Source organism: Zosterops lateralis (genome assembly GCF_965231275.1).
Source record: "Zosterops lateralis genome assembly, chromosome: 11".
In the NCBI taxonomy this organism is placed as follows: domain Eukaryota; kingdom Metazoa; phylum Chordata; class Aves; order Passeriformes; family Zosteropidae; genus Zosterops; species Zosterops lateralis.
In genome coordinates, this window is record NC_139771.1 from 1,786,584 (window position 1) to 1,813,530 (window position 26,947).

The 26,947-nt window shown below is 40.5% G+C and overlaps 1 protein-coding gene across 3 annotated transcripts in view; it reads left to right on the forward strand.

Annotated features, from left to right (window-relative positions):
* Positions 1-2,987: 2,987 nt before the first annotated feature.
* Positions 2,988-26,947, forward strand: part of DCP1A (decapping mRNA 1A) — a 31,730-nt gene continuing 7,770 nt past the window's right edge. For 2 of the 3 annotated variants that reach the window (XM_083869495.1, XM_083869496.1), the window contains exons 1-7: positions 2,988-3,128; positions 4,010-4,050; positions 5,795-5,922; positions 14,167-14,233; positions 18,687-18,825; positions 22,213-22,332; positions 25,587-26,342. In XM_083869495.1, the coding sequence (XP_083725621.1) occupies positions 2,994-3,128; positions 4,010-4,050; positions 5,795-5,922; positions 14,167-14,233; positions 18,687-18,825; positions 22,213-22,332; positions 25,587-26,342 (1,386 nt within the window). In that variant the 5' untranslated portion in view covers positions 2,988-2,993. The remainder of the gene's footprint in view (positions 3,129-4,009; positions 4,051-5,794; positions 5,923-14,166; positions 14,234-18,686; positions 18,826-22,212; positions 22,333-25,586; positions 26,343-26,947) is intronic. The other variant, XM_083869497.1, reaches the window with a different exon arrangement.

Below are 26,947 nucleotides of genomic sequence, written 5' to 3' on the forward strand. Positions count from 1 at the left end.
TCTTCCTTGTGATTCACTTTTAATGCAAGATGAAGCCAAGCAGTTTTCACAACTGAGATCTCACACAGCAGAAAATTTCCTTTGCCAATAAGTTTTTTAATTTGAAAGAACCCTAACTTTGCTTTACAGTAATCTTGCAGAAAGGGGCAGTTTGATGCAGACGTTTAACGTGCCATATAGAAACAGGTTTTTCTAAAAAGTTTTTGTCATTTTCTTTCTGTTACAGTTGAGTTCTTAGAATGTTGTTGCTCTATAAAATAGTTTTCAAACTTTAACTTCCTCTTTTTGTCATTCTCTAATATAAACTTGTAGTGAATAATGAGACATTTTACGTCAAAGTATTGCCTTTAAGAGCAAACACTACAGAACTAGTGAAAACCCAAATTTTATGGATTATATGGATTAGGCTCTCCTGTAGCGAAACCATTAGAAGGACATGGACAATTTGTGGAGCTCTAAGATATTCCATGATAAAAATGAAATTTGGAATGTTTATCTTGTAATGTAACAGTAAAAAGCCACCTCCGTAGCAACCCCCAGACCACCTTAAAAGCAAACCTTGAAAGTGAGAGCCGGTTCCCTTCAAAGAAGCTCGGCAGCCGCGGCCCCCACCTGCTGCCGCCGCCGGGGCCTAGAGGGAGAAAAAAACTGGCCGCTCCCCCCGAGCCCGGCACGGGGGATGCCAGAGCCTGCGGAGCCGCCTGCCCGGCGCGGCTCCAGCCGCCAAGCAGTCGCCCGCCCAGCCCAACCCGGGCGCGGAAAAACCCCAAAGCCCGCAAAACTACCACGTGGCGCGGCCGATGGGCGGCCGGCCACCGCTGCTAGATGGCGTGTCCATGAGCTCCTGTGCCGCGTCGCCGGGCGCACCCAGACTGCCACCCCGCTCCAAGAAAGGGGAACCCACGCCCGCCACGTTCTGTCCCCACCTCACAGCCCTGGTGCTGCCCACCACCGAAACCTCCAAAACGCCATATTGAATTGCGAAACTGCCATGAGAGCCCGCAGCCCCTGCTGCCCGAAGGCAACCCTGTACATGCAAATCAAAAGTCCGAGGTGCATCTTGGGACTCTTTTAACACCAGAAACCCCTTATAAAAATAAAACTAAGTAAAATTAAAACACACAGGAACCAATGCTGAGTCGTGTAGACCCTAAAGTATCGGGGGAACTGATTTTTCCAGTTTCTGTGACTGGCTGTGACTTAAGAGTGCCAAACCAGAAGTGAGACTCCCAAAGAAAACAAAAGCAATTCAGAACTTTGGGGTTACTCCCCGCGAGGGACGAGTTCTCCAGCTCTGTTGAACTTCATGCAGCACAGCTGAAAGGACCCTCCTCCTCCACGGCGCACGAGCTGCCAAAAACCCCTCGAGCAACCATTATAAGAGCTGATTAATAAAGGCATTTTAAGGAGATTAATATTATCTCCGCCCATTTATTCATAACATTCCATGTGACTTTTGTTGAGGTTTTTTACTGATGCTTTTGCCCTGGGGTTCAAGGGTGAGTTACTAGGACAGAGTTTTGTGTCTAGATTACTTTTTCCCTAAGAAATGCATTTTTACTTTATACTAGAACTCTTTGACACCAAAACATTATTGTTCTGCCCCAAAAGCTTTACAATTTAAAAAATTGTATTATGTTGGAACTTGATATTTCCACTTCTTGTCAGAATGACTTTTTATGGAACCACCCAACTGCTGGGTCCTTGTTTATAGTTTGTGCATTAAATGTCAGCCATCATGGGAAAGGACTGTTTTGTAAAGATGCACTAAAATTAAGTTTGTCCACCTGCACCAAAGAACAACCTGACCTGTGCTAATACAGAGCATAGCACACATTCTTTAAATTCTCAGGAAGATTGGGAGCTTGCCATAAACAAGTTTTGGTTTAGAAATTTACAAACTTGGAGTTTTTCTGTCTGATTGCACAAAATGCTACAAAGATACTTGAACCTGGGTGATCTTATCTTGAAAGTAATTCATGCCTTGGTCCTGATGAATATTCTATACTATCCTGTTCCTAAAATCACCAGTAACTGAAAAAAAATGCAGGAAAAACCTCAGTCCACTGCATGTTACTTTGTTCTTGTTTCAGCAAACGTAGATATGTACTACACAGCACTCTGCTTTACATATGACAGTTTACTGTCCTGTGTACTTTTACTTTACCTGAGAAACGTATCTGTGGATGTTTACTACACTGGAGAGAAATATTTAATCTCCAAGTTCTTCTAAAACATTGAAAATTCCATATCCCACGGCAGCCCGTGAAATGCTGATACACCACAAAATGACAGACACGGGATCCAACAGCATCACCCTCAAAGTGCTGCAAGATAGTTCCTGAGCCTCTGACCCAGCTCGCCGCACTTCTCAAGGCAGCCTGCAGTAAACTCGGGAGCCTTTACTAACGGGGTAAATAAATAACAACAAGATGCGAGTGCCAGCCCTCAGCCCTGCCCCAGGCGCGTCGCGGGGCGCGGCCCTGCCCAAAGCCCACGGGCCTGCAAACCCCCGATCGCCGGAGCTGCGAGGGAGGAGCGGGGACCTGAGTTGAGAAGAGGCACCCAGGAAAGAGCTGCGGGTCCCCAGTTGAGGAGAAGCCCCCGGGAAAGGGCTGGGGCTGCCGAGTTGAGAAGAAACACCCGGGAAGGGACTGAGGGGTCCCGAGTTGAGGAGAAGCCCCCGGGAAGGGCTGCAGGTCCTCAGTTGAGAAGAGGCACCCGGGAAGGGGCTGAGGGGTCCTCAGTTGAGAAGAGGCACCCGGGAAGGGGCTGAGGGGTCCTCAGTTGAGGAGAAGCCCCCGGGAAGGGACTGAGGGGTCCTGAGTTGAGGAGAAGCCCCCGGGAAGGGCCCGGAGGCGCGGGGCGGAGGCCCTGGCCGGCGGGCGGAACTGCAGGCGCGGGCCGGGCGCTCCGGCCGGCGGCGGGGCCGGGTGCGCCGGTGCACCAGCGCGGCTGTCGCCGTTCCGCGGGCGGGGCTGCCCGGATCCAAGATGGAGGCGGCGGGCAGAGCGGGGCAGGAGATGAGCCTGGCGGCCCTGCGGCAGCACGACCCTTTTATCACCGGCATCGCCGACGTGACCGGTCAGGTCGCGCTCTACAGCTTCAGCCCCAAGGATAACGAGTGGGTGAGTCCGGCGGGGCGGGCTCGGCCGTGCCCGCGCCCCGGCAGCCGCCTGGCCCCGCGCGTCCGCACGGGGCCCGCGCGGGGCTGCGCTCGCCCGGGGGGAAGTTTGGGGTCCGGGTGCGTTCACCCCGTTTGTGCTGGGGGAGAGGAGAGGAGGCGCGGAGGAGAGGAGAGAAAGGGGAGGAAGTGGAGGAGAAGGGAGAGGGGAGGAAAAGGAAGAGACCAGACCGTGTATGCGCTCGGGGAGGCGGCGCAGCTCCCCCTCGGAGCGGGGCAGTGCTGGGGCTGGAGGGCGTTTTGGCTCCTGGTGGCCGTTGGCTTTTTCTCTTTTTTTAGTCGTGCTTTGTTGTTGTTGTTGCTCCTGCCTGTTGCACAGAGCCCTAATTGGGGAAGGAGGGGATTTAAAAGATGAGAGTGTTCGTCGTTGCATTAAAGCACGGCTTTGGCTTGACCACCGGGTTCTTCCCAGAGCCATAAAAATGGGAGTACGGGGAACTTCCCGTTGTCACGGGGAGCCCGAAGCTGCCCCAGCTTTACGCGCCCGTGGTGAGCGCTGCTCTGGAGGCTGGAGTGTGACACAAAACCACGGCCCGTGGTTCTGCCGTGGTGTGCTGTTGTTGCCGTCCTTGCAGTGAAATTGGAACAAAACCTCTCCGATGTTGGGAGTCTGCCCCAGAGCTCAGCACGGGGAGGTTGTGGAACACTGTGTATGTATCATATCGGCAAATCGAGAGAGTGAACAAAGTCTAAATAGGAGAGCATCTTTTTAGACCTGTGATGTCAATCTTTATGGAAAGATAAGGATATTTTAAGTCACTGTCCAAAACCTGCATAACTGTGTGAACAAGCACATCCCTGAAGTGCATTTGTTGTCTTTTGTAGGAGAAAACCGACATAGAAGGGACCTTATTTGTGTATAGAAGGTAAGGGTTGGTTTTTTGGGGGAGGGGGGGATATAGTGGTGGTGATGTTTGTTTTCCTTAAGAAAACAAACTCCAGGTGGTTTCCTGCAGAGCTTTCATACTCATTATTTTTTGCTTGTCCAGCTGTTAACTGCTGTGTACTCGTTCAAAAAGAATAAACTCTGCACATGGGTGAACGACTCTGTCACAAGCCCCTAAAAGTACTGCTGAGAAAGCATAAAACTTGAATGCTGTGTATGTACCCACATCAAAAACTGGTTTATTGAGCTTATTTTATTACTCCTTTTGTCTCCTAAAATCCATAAAGTTGATTATGAAAACAGTAGAGATTAGAAATTAAATAATGTGTTTTAATTTACTCCTGGAATATTAATTTCTGTGAATGGATGAAGTTGGGAAAAAAGCTGGAGAGCTCATAGTGTCTGGTTTTGAGGGCTATTTGATTTCCTCATAAAAACCATGGAAGAAATTTCCAGTTCTGTAGGACGGATGAAAAGGGTGAGGAGGAGAACCAGCACATAAAATCAACCATGAGTTCAAGTTTTAAATTAAAAAATAAAAAAAAATCTAAAGTAAAAAAACACTTAGTTGAAGATAAGAAATAGAAATAATGCAGACTTAAGCCATCCTGAAACAGGCTGTCATAGTTTGGTCGTTACAATATTTTATTCTGTCACCATGTAGGGATTTAAGTAACCAGATCCTGTTACTTCAGCTCCCAGCTTGGAAATACTTAGTGTAAAAAAGTGAACCAAACTTTTTTTTTAAAAAGCAAAGCAAAACAAAAAATAAAAGCTTCTAGTGTCACTGGCTGATGATTTCAAACAAGTTCTGAGAGGTGCATTAAGAGACTCACTTGTGATGGTAATGGTTGTTTACCCTGTCCTTGGAAGCTCTTGACAGATTTTTGGGTCGATCATTAGGTAAAGGTGGCCGCAGCATTACAGAAAATCTTTATATTTACCAACTAATTGTGTCTGATTTTCAGCCTGCCTTCATTGTGCTGTTGTTGTTGATTATATACAAGCTTACAGGCATAGTTGAGTGCTGACAGGACATTCATGCAGCAAGAGAAAACAGATCTAAAACTACCTTGAACTTTCAATGCTTGCTCAGTGTTCCCTTTTTGTACCTGGTGTCCTGCAAAAGTCTAGATAAATAAAAATTGCTTCACTAAGCAGTACAATTCTGAATAATTTACTTTCAGGACACTGGGTTATGTCCTTATTCCCAGAGTCTCCCTTTAGAAAGAAATTGCTGTTTGTGGTTCCCCCTGTACTTCATGCTATTTAAGACAGCAGCTCTTTTTTATTGTCATGTCTGTTTACAGTTAAGGTAATGGTGCTGTGTAAGTGGTTTGGTTTTTCTCCTCTAATAAAAAAATCGTAAAATGCCTCAAAACGATCTTATGTCAAGTATTGAATACATTTGCATTTTAATGCTGGACCTGCCCCAGTTTTTTTGAATAGATTTTTCAGAGGCATATCTTTGATTCAGCAGTTTAGCAGTGTAGGACTGCAATGTTAATCCTAATCCTGCTTTGAGGTAAGTGCAGTTTGAAATTGAAATTAGGTGGCATGCCGAGAAATGGAATAGAAAAACAACTGTGAGAGCTTCAGGACTGCCAAAGCTTCACATGATAAAGCAATGGAAATTTGAAGATTAATTAATAACTTGGTTTCAGAAAGTTACTTCTGTTAATGAAGGTATTAATCCTTGGTTTTGTTTTTAATTGACACAATAGGTCTGCTTCTCCTTATCATGGTTTTACGATTGTGAATCGACTGAATATGCACAACCTGGTTGAACCAGTAAATAAAGATTTGGAGTTTCAGCTCCATGAACCTTTTCTTCTCTACAGAAATGCCAGCTGTGAGTATGACTTTCTCTAATCCAAATAAATTCCAAAAAAGTGAATATACTACCGAAGTGCAACATTGCTCTGGTCTTTAATTAATGATCTGATAGGTTAAATCTAAACAAGTCTCCCTCCTATCAAAATGTCCCCTTGAGTTACAGATGGGAACACTGCTTTGGCTGTGCTTTGGTGTAGCTAATAAACCAGTCAAATGTTAATCCCATCCTTTTTTCCCCTTGGAAGCCTCTGGGATCTGTAAGAAGTAGGATAGATTCCATCATGGTGGCAAAGAACAGCCTAAGGCAGATGGTTTCCTCTGTTTCATAATCTTAGTAATCTTCATTCCATAAGTGTCACAAAGAGGAAAAAGTCAAAACTGGTCAGTAAGTTGAAAAGTCTAGGAGGTTAGAGAAGTGGCTGGCAACAGGTTGGGAAAAGCACTGTACTAAGTAGGGTGTTTAAACAGATTGGAAGAAAGAGGAGCTGTAGATGGAGACAGTGGGGATAGGATGAACCTGAAGGTGTCAGGAAAGAATTGCAGCTGTGAGGTTGGTGACATAAGGCAGGCAAGAAGTTGATTCATTTATTGGAACTGCTGATGGTATAAGGAAGCAGGAGCTGCTGTGGAATCACCATGGTGTGTGACAGTGACTAGAGGATCACTTCAGGGAAGGCATCACAGAATCATTTAGGTTGGAAAATACCCTTAAGATCATCCCATCAAACCATTAACCCAGCACTGTGCAGTCCACCACTAACCCACACCCCTCAGTGCCACATCTGCACATCCTTTGAATACTTCCAGGGATGGTGGCGCCATCACTGCCCTGGGCAGTCTGTTCCAGGGCTTGACAATTCTTTCCCTGAAGAAGCTTTTCCTAATACTCAATCTAAACCTCCCATGGCACAACTTGAGGCTGTTCATTTGTTACTTGGGAGAAGAGAGCAAGCACCACCTTGCTACAAGCTCCTTTCAAGGTAGTTGTAATCAGAGAAGGCTGTATGTGAATTCATTAGAAACCCTTGAAGCCAATTATTTTCCTTTCCTTGATAAAAGCTCTCCTTTTCCTGTGGGACACCAGTGTGGGAAGGTCATGGGTTTAGGATTAATATGACATAGAATAGTACAAGGAAGGAAGGAATTCATACAAAGGTCAGCAAGGAAAAAATTACAGACTGGATGTGGGAATTACATTCTGAAGTAATCAGGAGTATTTCTTTTCCTCTTATTTCTTTGCCATTGGCGTTTTAAAAGACTTTGGTCAGAAACTGTCCTTTCTTCCATTACCCCATCCTGTCTCCAGTGATTGCAGGTGGAAGATATCAAATGCAGTTAGTATGTTGCTATTTATTTTCTCATGTGCCAGAAATAAACTGCAGATGAGTTTTTGCCCTCTGAGAGTATTTGCTTTGTTCAAATACAAGCTTAAAAGCATTGAAAATGGCATCTAAGCTTTTTATTCTTTATAATTTCCACACCACTAACTCCCTTACATTTTGCATTAGGCTGTTCTGTTTTGGTTTATTTTCCTTACATAAGGTTTTCCAAATTTTCTGTCCTCTGAAAGAGTTAGAATACAAATTATGTAGTTGAATTGTGTTAAAGCTGTTTGCCTCTATTTGCATAGTATTTGGGATTTGCAGACAAATTTCAACATGTGTGTGTTTTGTTTGTCTGGGTAGATCAGGGGTTTCTTGTCCAAGTTCTCTTCATGTGGAAAGATCTCCACTTCCACTCAGTTGCCTGCTGGCATGAAAAACCTTTGCATTTTTGGACCTAATTCTAATCAGAGGTTTAAGCCAGGGGTTAGTATAATGTGTATCTCCAAGGGCTTTATGTCGTGTGTCTCTAATGGCTTAAGGTGAAGTTCTTCTGAGATCCCTTAATGACTGAAAGAGGATGGCCTGCTAGTTTGTGTAAGGAAAAGCTTCCCCTTGCACAACGCTGTGTCTTGTAGAGTGGCTGTTATTGCATCCTTAAAGAAATCTACTGCCATCATTAGAAACCCTTTATGAGTAAGTTGCCCTGTTAAGGGTTGCTTAGTGATTAAATTCTGATTCTGTTTCTGTAGCTTGCAGATGGGCAGTGACTCAGACTATCCAGTAAAAACCTGAAATTATGTTAATAGTGCTGTTTGGCAGAGACAAGCATACCTTGTAACAAGATCAGTAACAAATAGAGAGATTTGTGCTTCACCAGGGCGTGGTATAAACAGTAGAAGATGATCAAAGCAAAATTATGTCACTATGCATTTGGGGAAGGTTTCATGTCAACAATATTTACATTCAATGTGGTACTACTCTTTTACAAACTTCATGTTTTCAATTTGTTCTGGGATTCTGTCTTGACTTAAGAAGATAATAAGGCCAAGTCTGTTTTGTGCAGCAGATCAAACCTCTGGCACTTCCGTCTTCAGCAGCACAAGAGCTGTCCTGAGGACAGTGAGTAACCTACTCCACTCTGTGCAGAGCTGCTAATGTGAGGAACTTTGCAAGCAGTCTACAAGCATTGTTTTTGCTTGGCTGGAGGATGTAAGAATGATTTCCCTGTCATACTAGATCATAATATTTTGGTGGAATTTTACTGTTCCTTTGTAGTTTAATTTCTTCAAGCACTCTTACTATACAAAGGAATTGTTGGTTTGCTGTGTATCAGAACTTACTTTGTTAAGCTGCAAATGTGAGATACTTTATCCAATTGCACAGAGGCATTTTCATACTCTTAGACCAAGATCAGCTAATTGCCATTTTATTCTTACGGGAAATTACTGATTTTCACAGCTCTTGGGAGGAGTCCTCCCATTTTTGCAGGGTGGGGCATGAAGGGAACTTCCATGAGCATTCTGGAAGGAGAACAGATACAAGTACCTTTCTTATCTATCTGCCTTTTGCTGTTCTCTGAGCAAAATGGAAGACACTTGAGTCAATTTGTTATTCGTTATTCTGTGAATTCTGCTCCCTCTCATGCCAGTGCTACCTTTCTCATATTTCAGCTTTTAATGAGGAAATCTTTCCTCACTCCAGAATTTTTGTTCTCAAAATTATTCTGGCTTCATAATATGGTTCCAACCCCAAAAGAATACTGAACTCAAAAAGTTGGATATAACACTGCTCCAGAACTTACACATTTATTTCTGGGGCATAAGACCCTAAAGCAAAAATGATAAGAATGTAACTTAGAAACTGTGACGCATTATACCACTTGCAGTGGTAAATAGAAAAAAGGTATTCTTGTTTTCATTATTATAAAGAATTAAGGAAAGCAAGTATCTCCAAACATAAACAGATCAAGAAATTGCCAAATTTAAAAGAGATTGTTTGACTTACTGTAACATATTTTAAATTTAGAATTACTCTTAAAAGGTAAAAATTGTGAAATTATACTTCATAATATGTTATTTATTGTTTCTTAGTCTGGAATAGGTATTGTTGAGTATATTTGGTCCTTGTTGAACTCTCCCTCTGGACACATGCACATTCTTTAGAGTATTCAGAGTATTTGTTCATGAAATACTGAATCCCATTGACCTTTTTTTAAAATTAACCTAAGCTTGTTTTCTCATCTGTGTTATGCAGAAAGCATGTTAAACTCTGTTTTAAAATGCATACATTTCAGCCAGTAACAGTGATAACAGTCTGAAGTTCAGTACTTCCTCTCAATCTGTAATGTGAAAATCTGGACCTGTTAGTTAATAGATGCTTAATAATTGAGGAAAATTAGTCAAAGTTTTAAGCACTGGTGAACTTACCTCCTAAAGTCTGCAGGAAAGATTCTTCTGAGCCTTTCTCATTTATAACTTTTCCTTTGTATCGGTGGTGTTGGTCTTGGTTAAAAGGTTTTTTAATCCAAGCCAGTTCACTTGGGAGGTCAGGCAGGCTGATTTCCATGGTGCTGAAAAGACAAATGTTTAGCATACAGGTTGGGTATTAAAATAAATAGTCCTTGTTTGCTGTGGGGTTTTTGTTTGCGGTGGTGTGGTTTTTTCCTTGCTTCTTATTCTTGTCCAAGGTAAGAGTTAGTAATACAAAAATAATGGATTTTGGAGAGGCTTGTACATTTAAGTGAAAAACCCAGTTACAAAGTGCTGTCTTCTGGGCTTGTTGTATTATTGATGAAAACAACTTGTATCCTGAACAGCAAAAGCGAAATGAGTTGCATTAGAAGTGTTTCAAAGAGCTCCTGACGGGTTTCAGAACTGGTAAGGAAAGTCTCTTGTTATCACACATGTTCCATTAAGTGTGACATATCTCTGTGATTGCTGAGGCTGCTTGGCTCTCCAGCAAGTACATTAACCCAGTGGTTTAGTCTGAGATAAGAAAGGAGCCTGTTCTTCATATCTTAATAGCAGGAGAAGCAATGCAAGCTGGGGGAGGGGAGGAATGATTGAAAACTGTGAAGAAGTTCTAAAAATACATCATTTGACCTGAAAGATGGCACTCTAAGTGTGAGAGGTTTTCTTCTGTGGTTCAGGTTGCAAAGCAGCAATCCCTCTCTTTCCATATAATACTCAGATGGCAGTAAAAATCTTCCTGAGCTTGGATGCTGTTTGGCACCTGCTGAATTACTCCATGCTCCTGCTTGTGCTGTGTGATATATTTGTGAAGTAGCTTCAGGAATTCAAAACAATAGAAAAGAGAGGAACTTTTTCCATTAATTCTGATGGTGTATAAGTCTATGTGGCAGGCTAATACCTACGTGTCGGAAATAAATATGAAGAATGTCAGTGATACAGAGCTGACTGAGGAGAGGTGGCATTTCAGCTGACATTGCTACTAGGAAAAATATGAGCTTTAACAGAGAGAGCTTTATATCATTTTGCCCTAAACTCTATTTGAGGTATAAAATGATGCATATATGTGCTTTTCTTTATGGAAGTGAGATGGGATTGTTTTCCATGGTTACATCATAGGAGGGGTTTCAGATATGAGTCCTTTTCTTTCAAGAGTTTGAAAAAACCTCCTTCCAGTTGTTCTGCAACATCTAAATTGGACCTGTAAAATAAAACTTTTCTCTCCCTTTTAGCAGCTCTTCCAGATAGTTAAGGGAAGTTTTAAACAAATAGTCTCTTTAGATGAGTTGCAGGTGTATTTGTACAAATGGCTAAACTGCCTAGGGGAAGGGAGTGACAGTGTCTGGAATCCCAAAACTGGCAGTGCTGATGATCCATGTGCACTTCCTGTGGCACACAGTTCCATTATAACTTTTCCCTTCCTGTGTGTCCCAAGCTCCTTCTTTGTGCTCTCTTATGCTCCAATGGCCTTTTGTGAAGGTGACACAGAAACAGGGTCAAGTATCTGGTCTGAATTAAAATGTACCCAGTTGTCAAAAGGGAGAGGGGCCCCTTGGGGTACAATGGGTTAACAAAGTTGTAGGAGTGTGAGGGTGGGGACACTGCCTCTTTCTGCTTACTTAAAATGAGAGCCAAAGTGAAACTACAATTTGGGGATGCAGCTCAATTTTATGTTGCCGAAGATGAGGCTTCTGTCTCCCAGTGGCACTTGGCTATTCCCACTCTTAATCCAGATTATAGAAGAGTCCAAGTCCTTCCTTTTGGTATTATTCAGCTGTTAGGCTTGAGCAGGATGTCTTCCATAATCCTTCTGTTCTCTCAAAAGCTCTTTGGTTTCCCATTTCAGTTTTAATCAGGTTTTAAGGATTGATCCAGACAAGTTTGGAGAGAATTTGAGTGTTATGTGTTTAGATAAATATTTATGGGTCAGTGTTTCTAACAAAAATGACATGTCAGAGAAGAATATATATGAAGAAAATGGATGACTTCTTTAAGTTTTATGAAACCTGATTTGTCTGTGATATGGGTTACTCATTACTTCAGGCATGGCAAAATGCAGTGTGAATCCTACTGAAAGATTTGCTTCTGATGATTACAAACTACTGGTATGTGATTGTTAAAGATGCTGCCCAGCATTCAGTATAGAAAAGCTGGATGGAAAAATTAGTCACTTAATTCAGTGGCTTCTGTTGGATGAAACTCTTGCAAGAACTGCAGTAGAAAGGTGCCATCAGACATGGGAATGTTCAGCTAATATTTATGCTGGGTATAGCAAAAAAAATAACATATTTAAAAAGAGCTGGTAAGAGCCAACTCTGTCTTTGCTATAAGGATGTTCTTAATTGAAGCTGCATGTATGGAAGGAAGCACAGTGTATATATAGGAAAATATCTGTTAAATAGTAATAGTAATACTGTTGGGACACACATTTCTGGGGAAGGGAGGTGGACTGGCAGTACAGGAGGTCTCTTGAAGAGAGGAAGGTAAACATTCCAGCCTGTTGGGCTGTACCTACATTAATGCCCAAGTTAGTTTGTAATCTGCTTTGTGTCTCTGTAATGTTGTGTAAGATTGTTTTGCAGTGACTCCCTGTGATTGCTTGCCAGTAGTACAAAGTGGAAGAAAGCCTTGCACTCACCAAACTGAGATTTGGATCTACTTGTGGTCTTGTCTAGGCCTGTTTCTGGCAGAATTGAGTGTGACTTTTATCATTTGTCCCATTTAGATATTATTATAAGTTTCTTATCTTCATTTATTCAGCAAGTATGCTTTTGAAGCAGCTTTCTCCTCTTGGCAATTTGTCTGATAATGAAGTCAGGGAAGGGAAAGAGATTTTCTTCAGTGCTAAAATATGAGCTACTTCTTTAGTCATGTAACAAACTGGAAACTTTGTAGGCTTCTATGCAGCAGAAAATCCAGTTATATTAAACTTCAGAATTTAATAGAACCATTTCATAAGCATTGTAGGCTACATGTATGAAATGCTTTTTATTGACTTGTGTCTTTTGTGCATTTGTCTCTTTGTTCATGATGTGAAAAGCTTTGTTATCTATTACTTAAGCTGGAACCTCCAAATAAACAAACATCCAAATTAATACACCTGTTATTTAATAAAAGAAGGAAAATCCAAGCATTTCAGCTTTAATTCTAAAAATGAGATATATACCTGACTTCTTGAGGATTTTTGGCCCAACAAAGTACGCCTGGGATAAGTCAAAGGGCCAGAAAAAGTTTGGTAAATAATTGCCCTCTTTGGCATAGCTTGGCATAATTTTGACTGGGCTTTCCTTGAAGTTTTTGAGTATCGTGTGGAGGAAAAAAAGTGAGTAAAGAAAAAAGGGATTTCATTGTAAAATAAAAATCTACCTCTAACTGAAGGTGGTTGTGTAATTTTTTTTTTTGAACAATCCCCTTTCCTTCACTTTAAGTGTATTTATAATCAGTGATTTCAGCTACATAAAATCATTGACAGGAACTGTGGTATAAAGATGAGTTTTAAAAGGCTGAAAGCATCTTTTTCAGAAATTAAAGTACTTTAAATGGTAATGTGTAAAGTGTCCAATTGCCTTTGTTCTAGCACTTTATGCATTGACAAACTTCATAGGTGAACTAAGATTTAAAATAATCTGCTTTGTGGGCTGAATTCAATACCATTCTGAGGAGAATTGTGGAGCTTTGTGATGCTGATACAGCTGGGGGCAGTGAGGAGAGGAGCTGATGTGTGGGTGAAGGCCTTTGGGAGGATTGCTGGGGCAGGAGCAGCTCATGGCACTCCTGACAAAGTTTCTCCCTTTGATGGAGGCTCAGTGGTCGAGCTCCAACTCTGCAAACTTTCAATGGACTTTTACTTATTCTGAAAGCCAGAATGAGGCTGTCCTGCTCAGCTTGAACCCTTTTGCCTCTCATTGCTTTGCCCTTGGTGCCTTCAAAGTGCAGAGGTGACTATGAGTGTAGTTTTACGTTCCTTGAATGTGAATCTGTGATGGGAGCTTTGGTACTGCTTCCTTCTGGAGAGGAAACTGTCTAGAGAGGTTCTGACTGAACTGTCATGTTGTAATTCAAATGTTAATGTTGGTCTTTGTATTTGACAAATTTAAAAATCAGTGTTTTTTTAAAATGGATATTCCTTCACCTAGCGTAAATGATAAAGTCAGTAATTCAAGAAAGGAGGTTGCAACTGTAGTGAGAAGGCACCTGCTGATTAGAACATTTTCCTGCCACTTTTATTTACAAACAGTATCAAGATTGTATCGTTCTTCCATTTAATCTGACTGAAGTTGTATTTATGTTTGCACATGTGCTATTTCTGATTACTTTATAAGTAATAGGTGGTGACACACAACATTTCAATGGAAATCAATGGAAATTCATATGTTGCAGATTTAATGGATTGCTGGTTTTCTGCTACTGATTTAATTACTTTTTTCTCTTTTTTTTCTTACACTTGCTTTTTTTCTTGTTTTCTAGTGTCGATTTACAGTATTTGGTTTTATGACAAGAATGACTGTCATCGAATAGCAAAACTGATGGCCAAGTAAGTACTGGGGCCTTACTATTCTGTAAGCCTTTTAGAACTTACTAAATCTTCACTCCTAAAAGTTAAGGAATACAATATTCTTGCTCATACAAGTTTTTTTAACTAATGAAGATTACAACTTTGTATTTTAAAAAACTGCAGCATTAAAATTTTCAGTTGAGTGATAAAAAAATGATTTGAAGTATTAGTTGGCATTCTCCAAAGAAATCAAATATGAACACTGTGTAATATTTTATATTCTATTTTGTGTACGGATGCTGGCAAAAAAATTTCTAATGCAGAGAGTGTAATGAAATAAATATTTGGGGGGTTTTTTGTTAGTTTTGTGGTGAGCTTTTTTTTTTCTTGGAGTTTGTGGTTTGTTTGGGGTTTTTAAGGCTTAGGTTTTATTATTGACTGAAGTGAAGAAATTAAAGAATAGTTAGAGAACCAGGTAGAATTTTCTACAATTACAGTGGGTTGACGAGAATAAGCAAAACCGTGAAATAATACGAGCTTGGTGTTGCTAATTTCTGGTTTTTTGTTAGTTACTCTTGCTAAAATGCAAAATGCAAATGTACTGCCCAGGGTGTCTTCTCATCCTTCCTTCTCAGTTTTGCTTCTCTTTGCTATCTTTGCTACTGCTTTCCTGAAGCCTCTTATCTCTTGCATGTCTTCAGCAGAGTGTCAGGGCTTGCCAGTTGGGCCATCCTGAAGATTTGCACAATTTAATTACATGGAAATATGTAATATTTAATTATATGAAAATGAGTCACAATGTAGATATTTTAGGCTGAATTCTAATTTCTTAGCGTAGGGGGTTTGGAGTGGGTTATTTTGGCTTTTTTTTTTTTTTTTTTTAATTACTATTTTTGCACAGAAGCAGTGAGAGACAACACAAATGACAGACATTGGTATCAAGATCTCTTTCTAAATTCTTTTTCTTTTTTCTCATCCTAATAACCCCATTTCCCACTTTTATTTTTTTTCTTCCTACTTACGTTGGACTTCTTACTGTTACTTGGTTTGTCCAGATCTAAGGATTAATGGAAAATAATTGTGTGAAACTGACTCTTGGATGTTGTTACCAGCACAAATAACAAAACTGTTACTGCTTCTCCTCTTTATAAACAGCACATTAGAAGGACATGGCTTTCTCTTCTAATCTAAAAGCATTAAGTTAATGTTTGAAGTGTGAGAGAGAGCTGAACCCATGAAACTCTAACCATATTCTGTCACACACAGCTGCAGTGCAGATCCGAGTTTCAGATGTCAAACCTTGAGTCCATTTGGTGTTGAACTGGTCTGGTCACTGTAGCACAAACGATGGGCTGCAGATGCTTCAGGAGTCTTAAAAAGTGTGATCAGGTAACAGACCAGACTAGCCATGGCACAGCAGTCCATAAAGCAAATTTACCCCTTTGGCTGGATTGCAGTATTTACATTTTCTTCCCAGAGTATTAATTTTGTTCAGTAGTTTTTGGTCTTTGAGATGGAAATTTGGATTTGCACCCTCTTGTTAAGTTTTGGAGTTTTTCTTAATCACTGATAGGAAAGAGTGCTGCCTTTATAATATTTCAGCACTTCAAAAACATAACCATAAAAGGTTCCAAGGAGATTTGCATTCTCTTCCCTGCATTCGACTTGACCTTATTGTGCCAGACTGAGTTAACAAGATTGCAGGCCATCCATTTATATTTTGGTGGCTTATCTTCGAAAAGAAAAGTAAATTAGGCTTTGTAATCACAGACTTCACTTCTCACGTTCTCTCCCTCCCCCTGCCCTTCTGTGAGGTTGTGCCAGGTATATTTTCAATGCTGTAACTCCAGATACTCTTCAAAAAAGTGTCACAGCAGCTACTGTGTCCCTGAAGGAATGTGTGCCTCTTCCACTATCGGATATAATGGAAAGAAACAGCAGGCCTTGCTTAAAGAAGATTTAATCCTGGATTGCACACAGAGCATGTTCAGTGTACAGATTTGCATTAGTTGACTTTTTTTGCCCCCCAGGAAAATTATTTAGGTATTTAATTTACAGGTTGAGGGGGGGGGGGAATTTTGGTGATATGTTTTTTTGTTGTTGTTGTTTTGGTTTGGGGTTGTTTTGTTGTTGTTGTTTTTGGGGGTTTCTTGGGGATTTTTTTTTTTTTAGAATTCTAGAATTTTCTGAAATGGAAACATTTCATGGGAGTCATCAAACTCCTCATTTCAGAAACAATTAATTTATGTCAAGATGATTGATTGAAGGATGAGCTTTCTAGGAGACGTAGGGCAGAAGCTGGAGAGCTTCAAATATTTGAGAAAACTATTGCATTGTGACCTATAAGTTTGTAGGGGGTTATTTTTAGCTTAGTTTATAAGCTTGTTTTACCCTGTTCTGATAGTCAGACCAAAATGGCTTCTGAGATATAGGCAGCAGACTAGAATTGGGAAAGAATCTCTGAGTTCTGGGGATACAGTTTCACATTTTATTCCATTACCACCATCGAAATGTAATGTGCACAAGACAGAAGATGGAGTTTGAGCTGTTAGACAATTACCTAGATGAGAAGAGAATTTGTTATTCTTCAAAAAGAAAAATAAAAAAGTAACAAACACTTCATAATGAAGTAGAGAAAAATATTAACTTTTTCAGAAATTTTCATGAAACATTTCTGTGAAATGGATGTACTCCTTGAAGGTGTTTGGCTGTGAGTTCAGTGAGTACTATTTTCACAGAAGGATGTTTTATTGAAACCTTCTGGGCCTACCGATTAAGGCAGAAGGAGAGTCTCAAGAGTGAAGCCTTTGCTTTGCCTGCAAGGCAGGATGTGTGACTTTGCCCAGAATCTTCCCTTTAACTGAAGTGCTTCTTTTTTCTTATACAATTATGCTGGCACTTAAGAGAATGGTTTGCTGAAATGTTACCTTGCTCATTCTCATCATTAGTTTTGGAGTTGAGTTTAGAGAGGTCCTAAGCCAGGACTGGGTGACCATGTGAGGTGCCAGAACAAAATGTTCTCTCCGAGTGTCACCATAGAAACACTTGTGGAGTATTGAGCTGCTTCATCCAAACCAGCACATGCTGCAGTTCCCAGAAATTATCAGGGTTACATTGGCCTCCCTACTGCAAGTTACCTTGCCAGGTGACTGCTGCTTACAGAGAAGGCTGGAAGTAATCAGAAGTTGCATGAAAAATTCTGAACACAACATTGGATTATTAAAAGCCAAATCTAACTCTTTCTCAACAAAACACAGCTAAACTCTAGCGAAGTAAAGGAGCTTGGTAGCTAGAAAACTGGGAAGAAACTTGCAAAACTTGAACTATTTTTTCCTCAGAAATGTCAACGTAGAGGTGCATATAAATAATTACAGTCTATAAAATCTAAAGTTTTTCCTGAATCCTAGCTGACCCAAAGAAACTGGAGGCTGGAATGATTGACACTTCCTGTGATTGTTGTGATGGCACCTCTTGGCTCCCCCCTCAGCCATCAGTTCCACAGCATGAGAGTTCTCAAGTGACATGCCAGCTCCAGAGCTCTGCCCTGTTTACAGTGCTTGTTTTTTCTTAACATATTTGATTAATGCAGGCTTAAAAAAGAAGGGATTACAGGCTGGTGAGTGTTTATTTCAAGAGGATAATCTTTAGCGCATTGCACAGCCATGTATAACTTTTGAACTGCATATGGATTAGGAGTATATGCTGCTTTTACTTTTATTAATGAAGTGACCAGGTACACATCAGCCTCTTGCATCTTTTACCTGCCCTTCAGATTGAAGATTTTGGATACTTGAGGCAGTCAGGGGTGGAGCAGAAGGGGTGAATGAACCATAGGCACCAGAGGTAATGCAGGTAATTGGAGTAACAGGGCAGCTTGAGAAGGAAATGGTTTGCTGTTCTTTCCGGAGCCTTAGGTGGGGATGTGAGGAGTAACTTGCTCTAAGTCCTCTTACAGACTGATTCCAGAGACATCTGGTGTGAGCCAGCTCTCTTCTTTCCTACTCTGTCTGTTGCATAATGGTAGGCCTCATCCTAAACTAGAAATGTTTGGTAATAGATTTTGTTGAATGACATGGTTTGACTTGGCTAAATATGGAAAAATGCATGTTAGGAAGTAAAGAGTAAAAATCATATCTTAGTCTGTAGTGTAAAATGTGCTTTTTGTGTATCACATGCATGGATGTCCACATATTTCATTGTAAAAATGTATAAACATGAGAGTTTTATAGTGTTTACTGTAGGCAAACTTTGTGAGAGAGAGAGACCAGTGCTCTCTGAATGGGAGATAAATCGTACAGACCATTTGACAATTTGTCTTGTATAAACCTTGTGGCAAATGAAAACTTGTGTAACTTTGGTCAGCTATGTGTTAGGCTTTTATTCAGGCAGAAAAATGGGTTAATGTGCTGGGACTACTCTTTTCTTTACTGCTTTTTGCAAGATGTTCACTCTAGTTAATTTTTTTAATCCTGTTTCTCCTTTCCTTTTACAGAGTGGTTGAACAAGAAGCTCAGAGGTCACAGCAAGTTTCCCAGGACAGAAGAAGTCCCAGCAGGACCAATGGCTGCAATGAAAACAGGCCCATTGACATCCTGGAAATGCTTAGTAAAGCCAAGGATGAATATGAACGAGTAAGTAAATGTCTCTTTTCTGGAAATGAGTTTTTAGCACATCAGCTGTGCTTTGTTTAAACTGTGGGAAGTCTCTGCAATAGTTCCAGTAGCCTTGTTTTCAGACTGATATGTTGTTCCCTCCCTCAGGGACACTGTACTAGGAAATGTTCTGTGATTTCAGGCAAGATGGATTGAATCCTGATCCTGTGGTCCAACTTGAAGTGTAGCAGGGTGGACTCATTTTATAACGATTTCTCCTGCTGTGAGAAAATCTTGTCTCTGGGAATAGCAAATAAAAATTGTGCCCAACAGCATCTGTCTCTTCTTAGTCTCAAAAGATGTCTTGTGGTATTAGAGACTGAGTCATTCAGTACATTTGTAGACTCTATGAAACATATTTCTTATTAGCTATAGACTAAATGTAACAATACTGTTCCTTTGTCTTTCTGTTCCCCAGTTTATTACTTCTGTCCTGTCTACTGTTTTTCCCTTTAACAAATTAATTCATCTCAGAAGGAAAAGTCTGTTATCCTTTGCCAGTGCTAAATTCACAAGATTACATAATGAGGAAGATTGGTTCTCTTAGAAAAGAATTACTTTATATAGTCATGAGGACCAAATTCATACATGCAGGGTGAATAAAAAGGTAATGTGTGGGAGATCCAAAAATGGAAACAGAGATTCTGAACACACCTCTTCCCCTGTGTAATAATACAGGAATGTGCCATAGTAAAGAAACGTGTGAGTATTGCATTGCAGAACCATGGGGTGGCTTCTGTGCCTGTGCTGCTGGGAGAAGGAAGGAGCACAGTTGTACAGTGCTTGATTCCTTCCAGGAGTTGCTTGTGCAGCAGAGTTCCTTTGAGTCCCTGGGATTTGAGTCTTTGTGAGATTCTACATGGTTACAGTACAGTGTGGAATCAAGAGAGAAGAGTCAGCATGTCGATTAAACCTTGTATGAGTAACTTAACCTGTCACTGTCTGATGTACATTGAGGCTGGGTCAATATGATAAACAATACTGGATCTTTGACCCAGGCTAGATACTAATTTCTGGAAATCACTCATATGTTCTTTTAATGCTTTAAAATACAGATGAAACAACAACTAATTCTGAATGTGTGTCAGTTCAGTGTGGGGAGAAGGTGTCTCTGTATGAAGGCCAGCATTCTGCAAGTAGCAGCTTTTGTGAGATCACAGAAGGCAACATCACAACCTGCATGATTCATCTTTCAGTGATGTATCAATTTAGACAGATTGAAGAAATTGAAGTTGTTTTGCAAAGAAGGGAAAAAACCCATACCACAGGGATTCACTGCTTTGGTAGTGCTCTCCTGGATGTGATGAAGCCTTTCTCCCTCTTTGTCCTTGCAGTATTGGATAACACACATTTCCAACAAATGCCTGTTGGATGACTTGGAATATTCCAGCTTCTCTTCTAATTTTCAGATCTTTTTCATGTGAGATTACTGAAAAGCTTTTGCTAGAAACAAAATTCCTAAACATCATGGATGAAGCTCTGTAGACAAAATTCTAATGAACAGGAACTGGCATGCAGATATTTTAATGGACAGACAACTGTGGTGTCAATAATACAACAGTGAAATAGGCAGGGCATGGGCTACAGCAGAGTTACTTTAAAATTGGGGAGTTTTTATCTTTACTTCTTGGGTTTGTATATGTGTGTGTTTGTTTCTTGATATTTTTAGAACACCAGGGAAACTGGAATAAGTACTTTATTTCCTTTTTGTGTGTACATGAACCATAAATGAACCTCTTGGTGGTGAGCCTATCAGAGCCTGCTGTGATTGTAGTGCCATGCAGTAGTCAGAAAAGCAGAATTGAACAATACTGGTCATGTTTCAAGCAAATTTCTTTGCGCAATGTTGTCTTGACCACCTCAGCTTTAGCAACAACCCCTGGCACGTTAATTTTGGAGCTCTTGTAGCTAATGTATGCCAATATTAATGGGATGAAGTAACTGACTTATTTGGAAGGTGGCTTCTTGAGAGACCTTTCCTGTCTTAATTTTTTTTTTTTTTAATGGCACTTGGTAATTATGCATGAATTTGTATTTAGGAGCAGAAAGTACTTACCTTCTGGTACATTCCAGATGGATCATACAGTAATCCTTGTGTGCAGCCCACATGAGATTGGCAGAGTGTCAGCATGAGAAGGGGGCAGAGGGAGTGAAAAAGAGATTTATGAAGGTCTGAGTGATTTAATCTAGGATTCCAAATCAGCTTAATCCTTCAAGTACACACTACATTGAGCCCATATGTGAAAGTGAATGAACTCTGAGATTTTTTTTTTTTTTTTATGAAGTGAATGGATGCTTTTTATAGTGTGGTTTTGTCTGTGTATTTCAGTAAGAGCAGGAAAACATACTGCAGCTTATCCTTCAGTGAAAAGAAAGCTCTGCCTTTCCTGATTTTATAACTAAAAGGCCTTCAGCATTTCAGGCACAAGGAGTTTTGACCTTCAAGTTAGTGGCTAAAAGTCAAAGGTGCCAGAGTCTACTTCTCTTCTCTGTCCTTAAATCACAATATATAGGCTTGATTTTGTTTTGATTTATTGCTTCCAGTTAAAATTTGAAAACAAAAGACTAAAGCTCAGATTGCTTTTTAATTCATTGCTAAAAAGTTTAACTCATATTTTACTGCATTGGGTAAGATACCAGAGCAATGTGTTGTTCCAATGGCTGAGCTTTTTCATATGCATCAAGTGTAATTTACCCATTGAAAGCTGGATTATTCTACAGTCTGGGTTTTTCCACTGGTGATTTTAATGGTAATAATTGTTTATTCATATGTTTATTAAAGTTGAAAGTCAACTCCATCTGAAACATGATAAGTTACAATGCAACTCTCTTGCATGGTTTTGTCTTGTTCACACAAAACCAAATTAACACCTGGAAAATAAATGTACATGATGGGTTAAATCTGGTGGAAATAAGTCAGTGACAAGCTGCCTTTCCATCCACTTAGAGTGCTTTCTGACAGGATTTTTTTTTTTCTAAGCAGTTCTGGTTTGGGTTCCTGATTGAATGAAGTGTAGCAAACATCTCTGTTAGCAGCCAATGCAGATACAGGATGTGAAAAGCCCACCTTTTCTTTAATGTATTGTTTTCATTCTTGGTGAAAAGTATAAAGCCAGTTGTATTTTCTTGGGTTTTTCTTATAGTATAGAGTAAAAGCTTTATGAGTGTATACCGGATTCTGGATGTCTTGGTATGATTTTTATTTCCTATGATTTCCAATTCCACAGTGTCTTACAGAAATCAGTGCTTTGTAGATCATCTGTATTTCGGTCCCAACTGCCATATAAACAGGACTGTATAGTGAGTAAATGTAGACTAAAACTCATGTATTTATATTAATTTTTTTTCATTTCTTTCCCTCTTCAGAATCAGATTAATGACCTAGGTATTTTATCAAGTTCTGGAATGCAACAGAATTCAAATCCTCCTAAGCCAGAAAGCACAGAGCCTTTAGAACAGAAGCCTTCATTACAAGTGCAAGAGCAGGTATGTTTCATCCAACCCTAAACAAGGGTGTTTTTTGCATTTAGTACTTTGTTTTGGTACCACAATTGATTTTTTTCTTAAGATGCCTTCAGTGTTTGCCCAGTGTATTATCGCTAAACAAATGAGTTTGAAGACTTTTAGGACCCTAAATTCTGTCTTTTGACTTAGCATTTTAAAAATAAGAGGCTGTGTCCACACTGCTGTGAATATCCATGTTGAAATGGGCCAGCTTGGCTCCTGAAAGAAGTCAGTCCGTGGTAATGTGTACATGGAGAGACAAGAAGCAAGAAAAGATGGCCATGCCCAGCAGTCAGGATCTCAAGCCCTGGTCTTCTGTCTCAGACATTTACTGAAGGTTTGTCTGTTCCTCGAAGCCACAGCTGTGGTCCTGCACAAGGGAGCCAGGGCTTCATACAAGACTTTGTAGAGGTAAATTTAGGGGGGAAAGTGAGTAAACTGTGCAGCAACTGAATTGCCTGTAACAGGGAAGGGCCATGGACCTGCTTGCAGTGCCACCCAGTGGGCACGGGACGGGCACTGCTGGTGCTCCTCAGAAATGCCCCATGGAAAACTCCTCTCCCTGCCTTGCTTAGGTAGGGTGCTTCTGATGCAGTAAATCACCGTGATCAAGAAATTAAATCCCTTAGGAAAGCATGGGGACATTTGCACTTAGTACTTGCAGATAAAATACACAGCTTGGAGGAGTAGTCATAGTTCCTAGTTTGGGTTGGGGCTGGGCAGCAAGAATCTGATTTAGGGGTAGGGTAGTAACAGTCAGTGAATTAAAATGAGGGATGGGGAGTTTGCTGGGATTATTTCTATCACAGCCCTTCCAACCCCCGAGCAGCCCCTCTGGTTTTGGGTCAGTGATGGAGTGACCCCTGGCAGGCAACTCTGCTTGCTGCATGCCATGTCTGGAGACCTGGCACCAGGGCTGCCTGAGGCTTTGCTTTCAAAGCACGTGTTTTCTTTGGCTCATTCCATGTAGACTCTACAAAATCAGCTGAAATGCTCCACCTGACAGTGCATGGAATTGCAGAACAGGAATCAATTAACTAGTAAAGGAAAAACTGGAAAGATTCTGACAAATTGCTCTGAAGTAATTAAAAGGGAAAGTTGATTTACAGAACATGTAAAATGTCATATTTTTAATTCTGTTGAGGTATTTAAGATAATAGCTGCAGAGATACTGGAAAAATTAATTGGGTAATGTAAGTGATAGTTCTGTAAAACCAGTTAACTGGGTTCAAATATATCTTGAATGCCTTAGTTCTGAGCCACATTTTTAGTAACATGGGCAACTGAGAGACTACTGGAAAAAAATTCAATTTCAACTATAAAAATACATTTTTCATCTAATTAAAACAGATGACCAGTGAAGTCAAAAAATAGTGTGCATATGATAAGTACAGTGAGATTGCTAAATTCCCTCCAAAATGTCACACTTGCATGTTGATTAACTTCATCTCATGCTAAAGATACCGCACATTTGGGAATAAAAATAAATGTCTTCTGTATGATATTGTGTAGTTAAGTGTTGTAACTTGGCAATTCAAAATTAAAATCAGCTGTATCATGAAATGCTTCTGTGCCAGCAAAACTGAACCATGGTACTGAACACTGGTACTGAACCATGAATTAGCAGAGCTGAGATTATAAAGCTTAATTTATCTGAAATAATTTCTGGAGAAACCCTCTGAGCAGCAGCAGAAGCATTCTATTCCTATCACATAAAGTGATCTCGTGGCTTTTATGCAGCCCCTGATAAGGGTCTTCATAAGCAGACTGAGTTGATGATGTGCTCAAAGTACACCTCAACCAAGGTGTACAAGGCAAAAGAGGTGTTTTGTACTCCATAGTGGAAAGTAACTTGATGTTTGAGACTATCCAGTCTGACTTGGATCAGGGCATGGTAGAGATTTCAGTTTATTACTTCACTATTGTAATGTATTAATAAAGGAGGGCTGGTCAATTAATCATACTGTAGTGAACAGCTGAGTTTGTAATTATCTGGAACAGTGATTTTTCTCTTTATGGAATCTTTATGGTTGAAGGATGGGTCTGCAGAACAGTAGGATCAGTGGGGAAAGAACAACTTTCTAGGATAATATTCCTAATATAATTAACAAGGTTTATGAACTATAGAATGTCCCAGCCCCAAAATGAAAGGGTGCCAGACTTTAACCAGCTAAAATTGAGTGTAGCAGTGACAGTAGAGATGAGTAACCTGGGCAAAAGACAGTGTGACTTCAAGCTCAAGGGGTTCTTGTTGGGCTATTTGTGTGGCACCTGTGCTGCTGCTGTGCCTTGGCTGCTGTTTTCTGTGCTAGGGAAATCAGAGCCATCATCAGAGCAATGTCATGGTGCAGTAGTTGTCATTGTGAAGTAGCATCTTTGTTTAGACATACCTTCAGAATACACTGGAATTGTGCTTCAGGCCATTCAGTCTTCTGAACAGAATGTTACATTTCAGTCCAGCTGCTTTACATAACTTCTGATTCTGTGTAACCTCAAAAAAAGAAAAGGAAAATTTTGAAATCATTGGTGTTAATAGCTGTTTCTTTTCTCTTTACCGAAACACATTTTAAAATATTTTCAGCAAAATATGATATTCTCGAAATGATAATTTTCTAATAATGTCAGTGTTGTAGGCTAGATGTATATTTTTTGGGAGAGACTGGTAGATGTAAATGTGTACACATACACACTTTTCAAGGAGATACACATTTAAGTTTATATAAATTCTCTTACCTATTGTAACATCTACTGCACTAGGACAGGGAAACTGTCTAGGCATGTATTGCTAGTTCAATTGTGCAGCTTCTGCTTTTTGTTCCTTTCCCATCTTTTAGGCCATTTAACTATTTTCAGTTCTGTAAATTCTGTGAGGATTTTTTCAACGTGCATGTTTTTCTCTCCACTTCCCTAGAGTGCCTTGTGTAGTTAGGGCTGATGGATGATGGCAGGTGCCATGTTCCTGACAGAATCCATAGCCATCCTCCTTCCTGACTACTAGTGCAGAGACCATCCTGAGATGGCTCTAAGGAAAAGACATACATAGCCAGGATGTTCCTCATAAATTAAATGGATTTCAAAATTCCTGTGAATAGGGCACCCTTGATACCCAAACTGTATTTTACATGCATTTTACCTAGTTGTCTGTCCTAACTTCTTTGAATTTGTAATAGACTGTGTGAGTTGCACAGTGCTGTGTCTAGTTCTAAATTGAAAACTTCCTTCTCCCTTCTTTTTAGCCATTTCAGTCAAGGCAGAAGCATCTGACTTTGGAGGAACTATTTGGAACCTCTGTCCAAAAGGAACAGCCTGCAGCTCCATATCCCAATCCAGAGAGAATGGAGAAGCTGCAGACAGATGCATCTGCCAGAGAGCAGCACAGTTTGCTTTTGCCTTTTTCCTTTGACCAGTCACCAGTAACACAGCAATCCCTGGGAAAATCTGAAAGTCTGAACGTTAAACCCAGTGCCAATCAGCAGGACTGTTTAACACCTATGATAATACCTCCAGCTTCAGCTTCCCAGCCTGATATGAAAAACGTTTCAAGCTATTCAGTTCGTTTAAGCCCTGTTCTTAATTCAGCCTCGACAATGGAAGCTGCCCCTGCTCAGATGCTTCCTGGCCTCAAACAAAGCAACAGTATAATGCAAGTTATGCAGCAAGCTGCCAAGCCCATATCCCCTCTGGTGAATCAGCCGCCATCTGAAGTGAACCACGCTCCACAGAACCTAATGGCTGGCCAAAGCCAGCTCATAGCACCCTTGACTACAGCAAACACAGGGACTGTCTCAAATGCATCTCATACAAGTGTTGATCTTCTCCAGAAACTCAGGTTGACCCCACAGCACGACCAAACACAGCAGCAGTCTCTCCCTAAGCCTCCCTTAACACCAAACATCTCTGCCTCGGTTGGCCAACTTGCAACACCAGAAAGCTTCAAAGAATCTCACAGTAAGCCATCAACCTTGAACAGCAAGATAATCTCTCCCCTTCAGGTATTCAGTGGGCTTTGATATCCATGAAGCTTTAGACTAACAACATGTATTTTTTCCCTTGAAAACTGTGTTGTTATATGTTAGCTGTCTGAAGATATTGCACTGTGTGGTATTGGTGGAATGGCTAAGTTAAAAATCCAGTTCCATTAGTTGTGTATCATTAGCAGCTGCTGTGAGTGACAACCTGTCTAGAGGAGGAGGTTTTTCAAACTGGAGCTGTTAGTGGGTGAATAAGTCCTAAAGATTTCATCTGTACTTGTGTCAAAAAAGTACTGCTCAGAGCTGGGGATCTGAGAAGGGACAGAAGGTTGCAGGCTGAGCACTGTGATGAGAGGTGGATGTGGTGGAAGTCTATCCTGTACCTTATTTGAAAGTATACAATTAACAATTTCCTTTTTCTGAATATTTTGCTATGAATGTTTTGTACTCCTTCAGTTTTGACCCACTTCTGTGGGTACCTGTGGGCTACATTGAGATATGGCTTTTTATGTTTGCCATAATATTGAAAGCATAAATTCAGATTTTTCCTTTTTCCAGCTTCCCATTGATTATATCAGTTGTACAAAATTGATCAACATATATCTAAAATCTGTTGAAATTTGCAT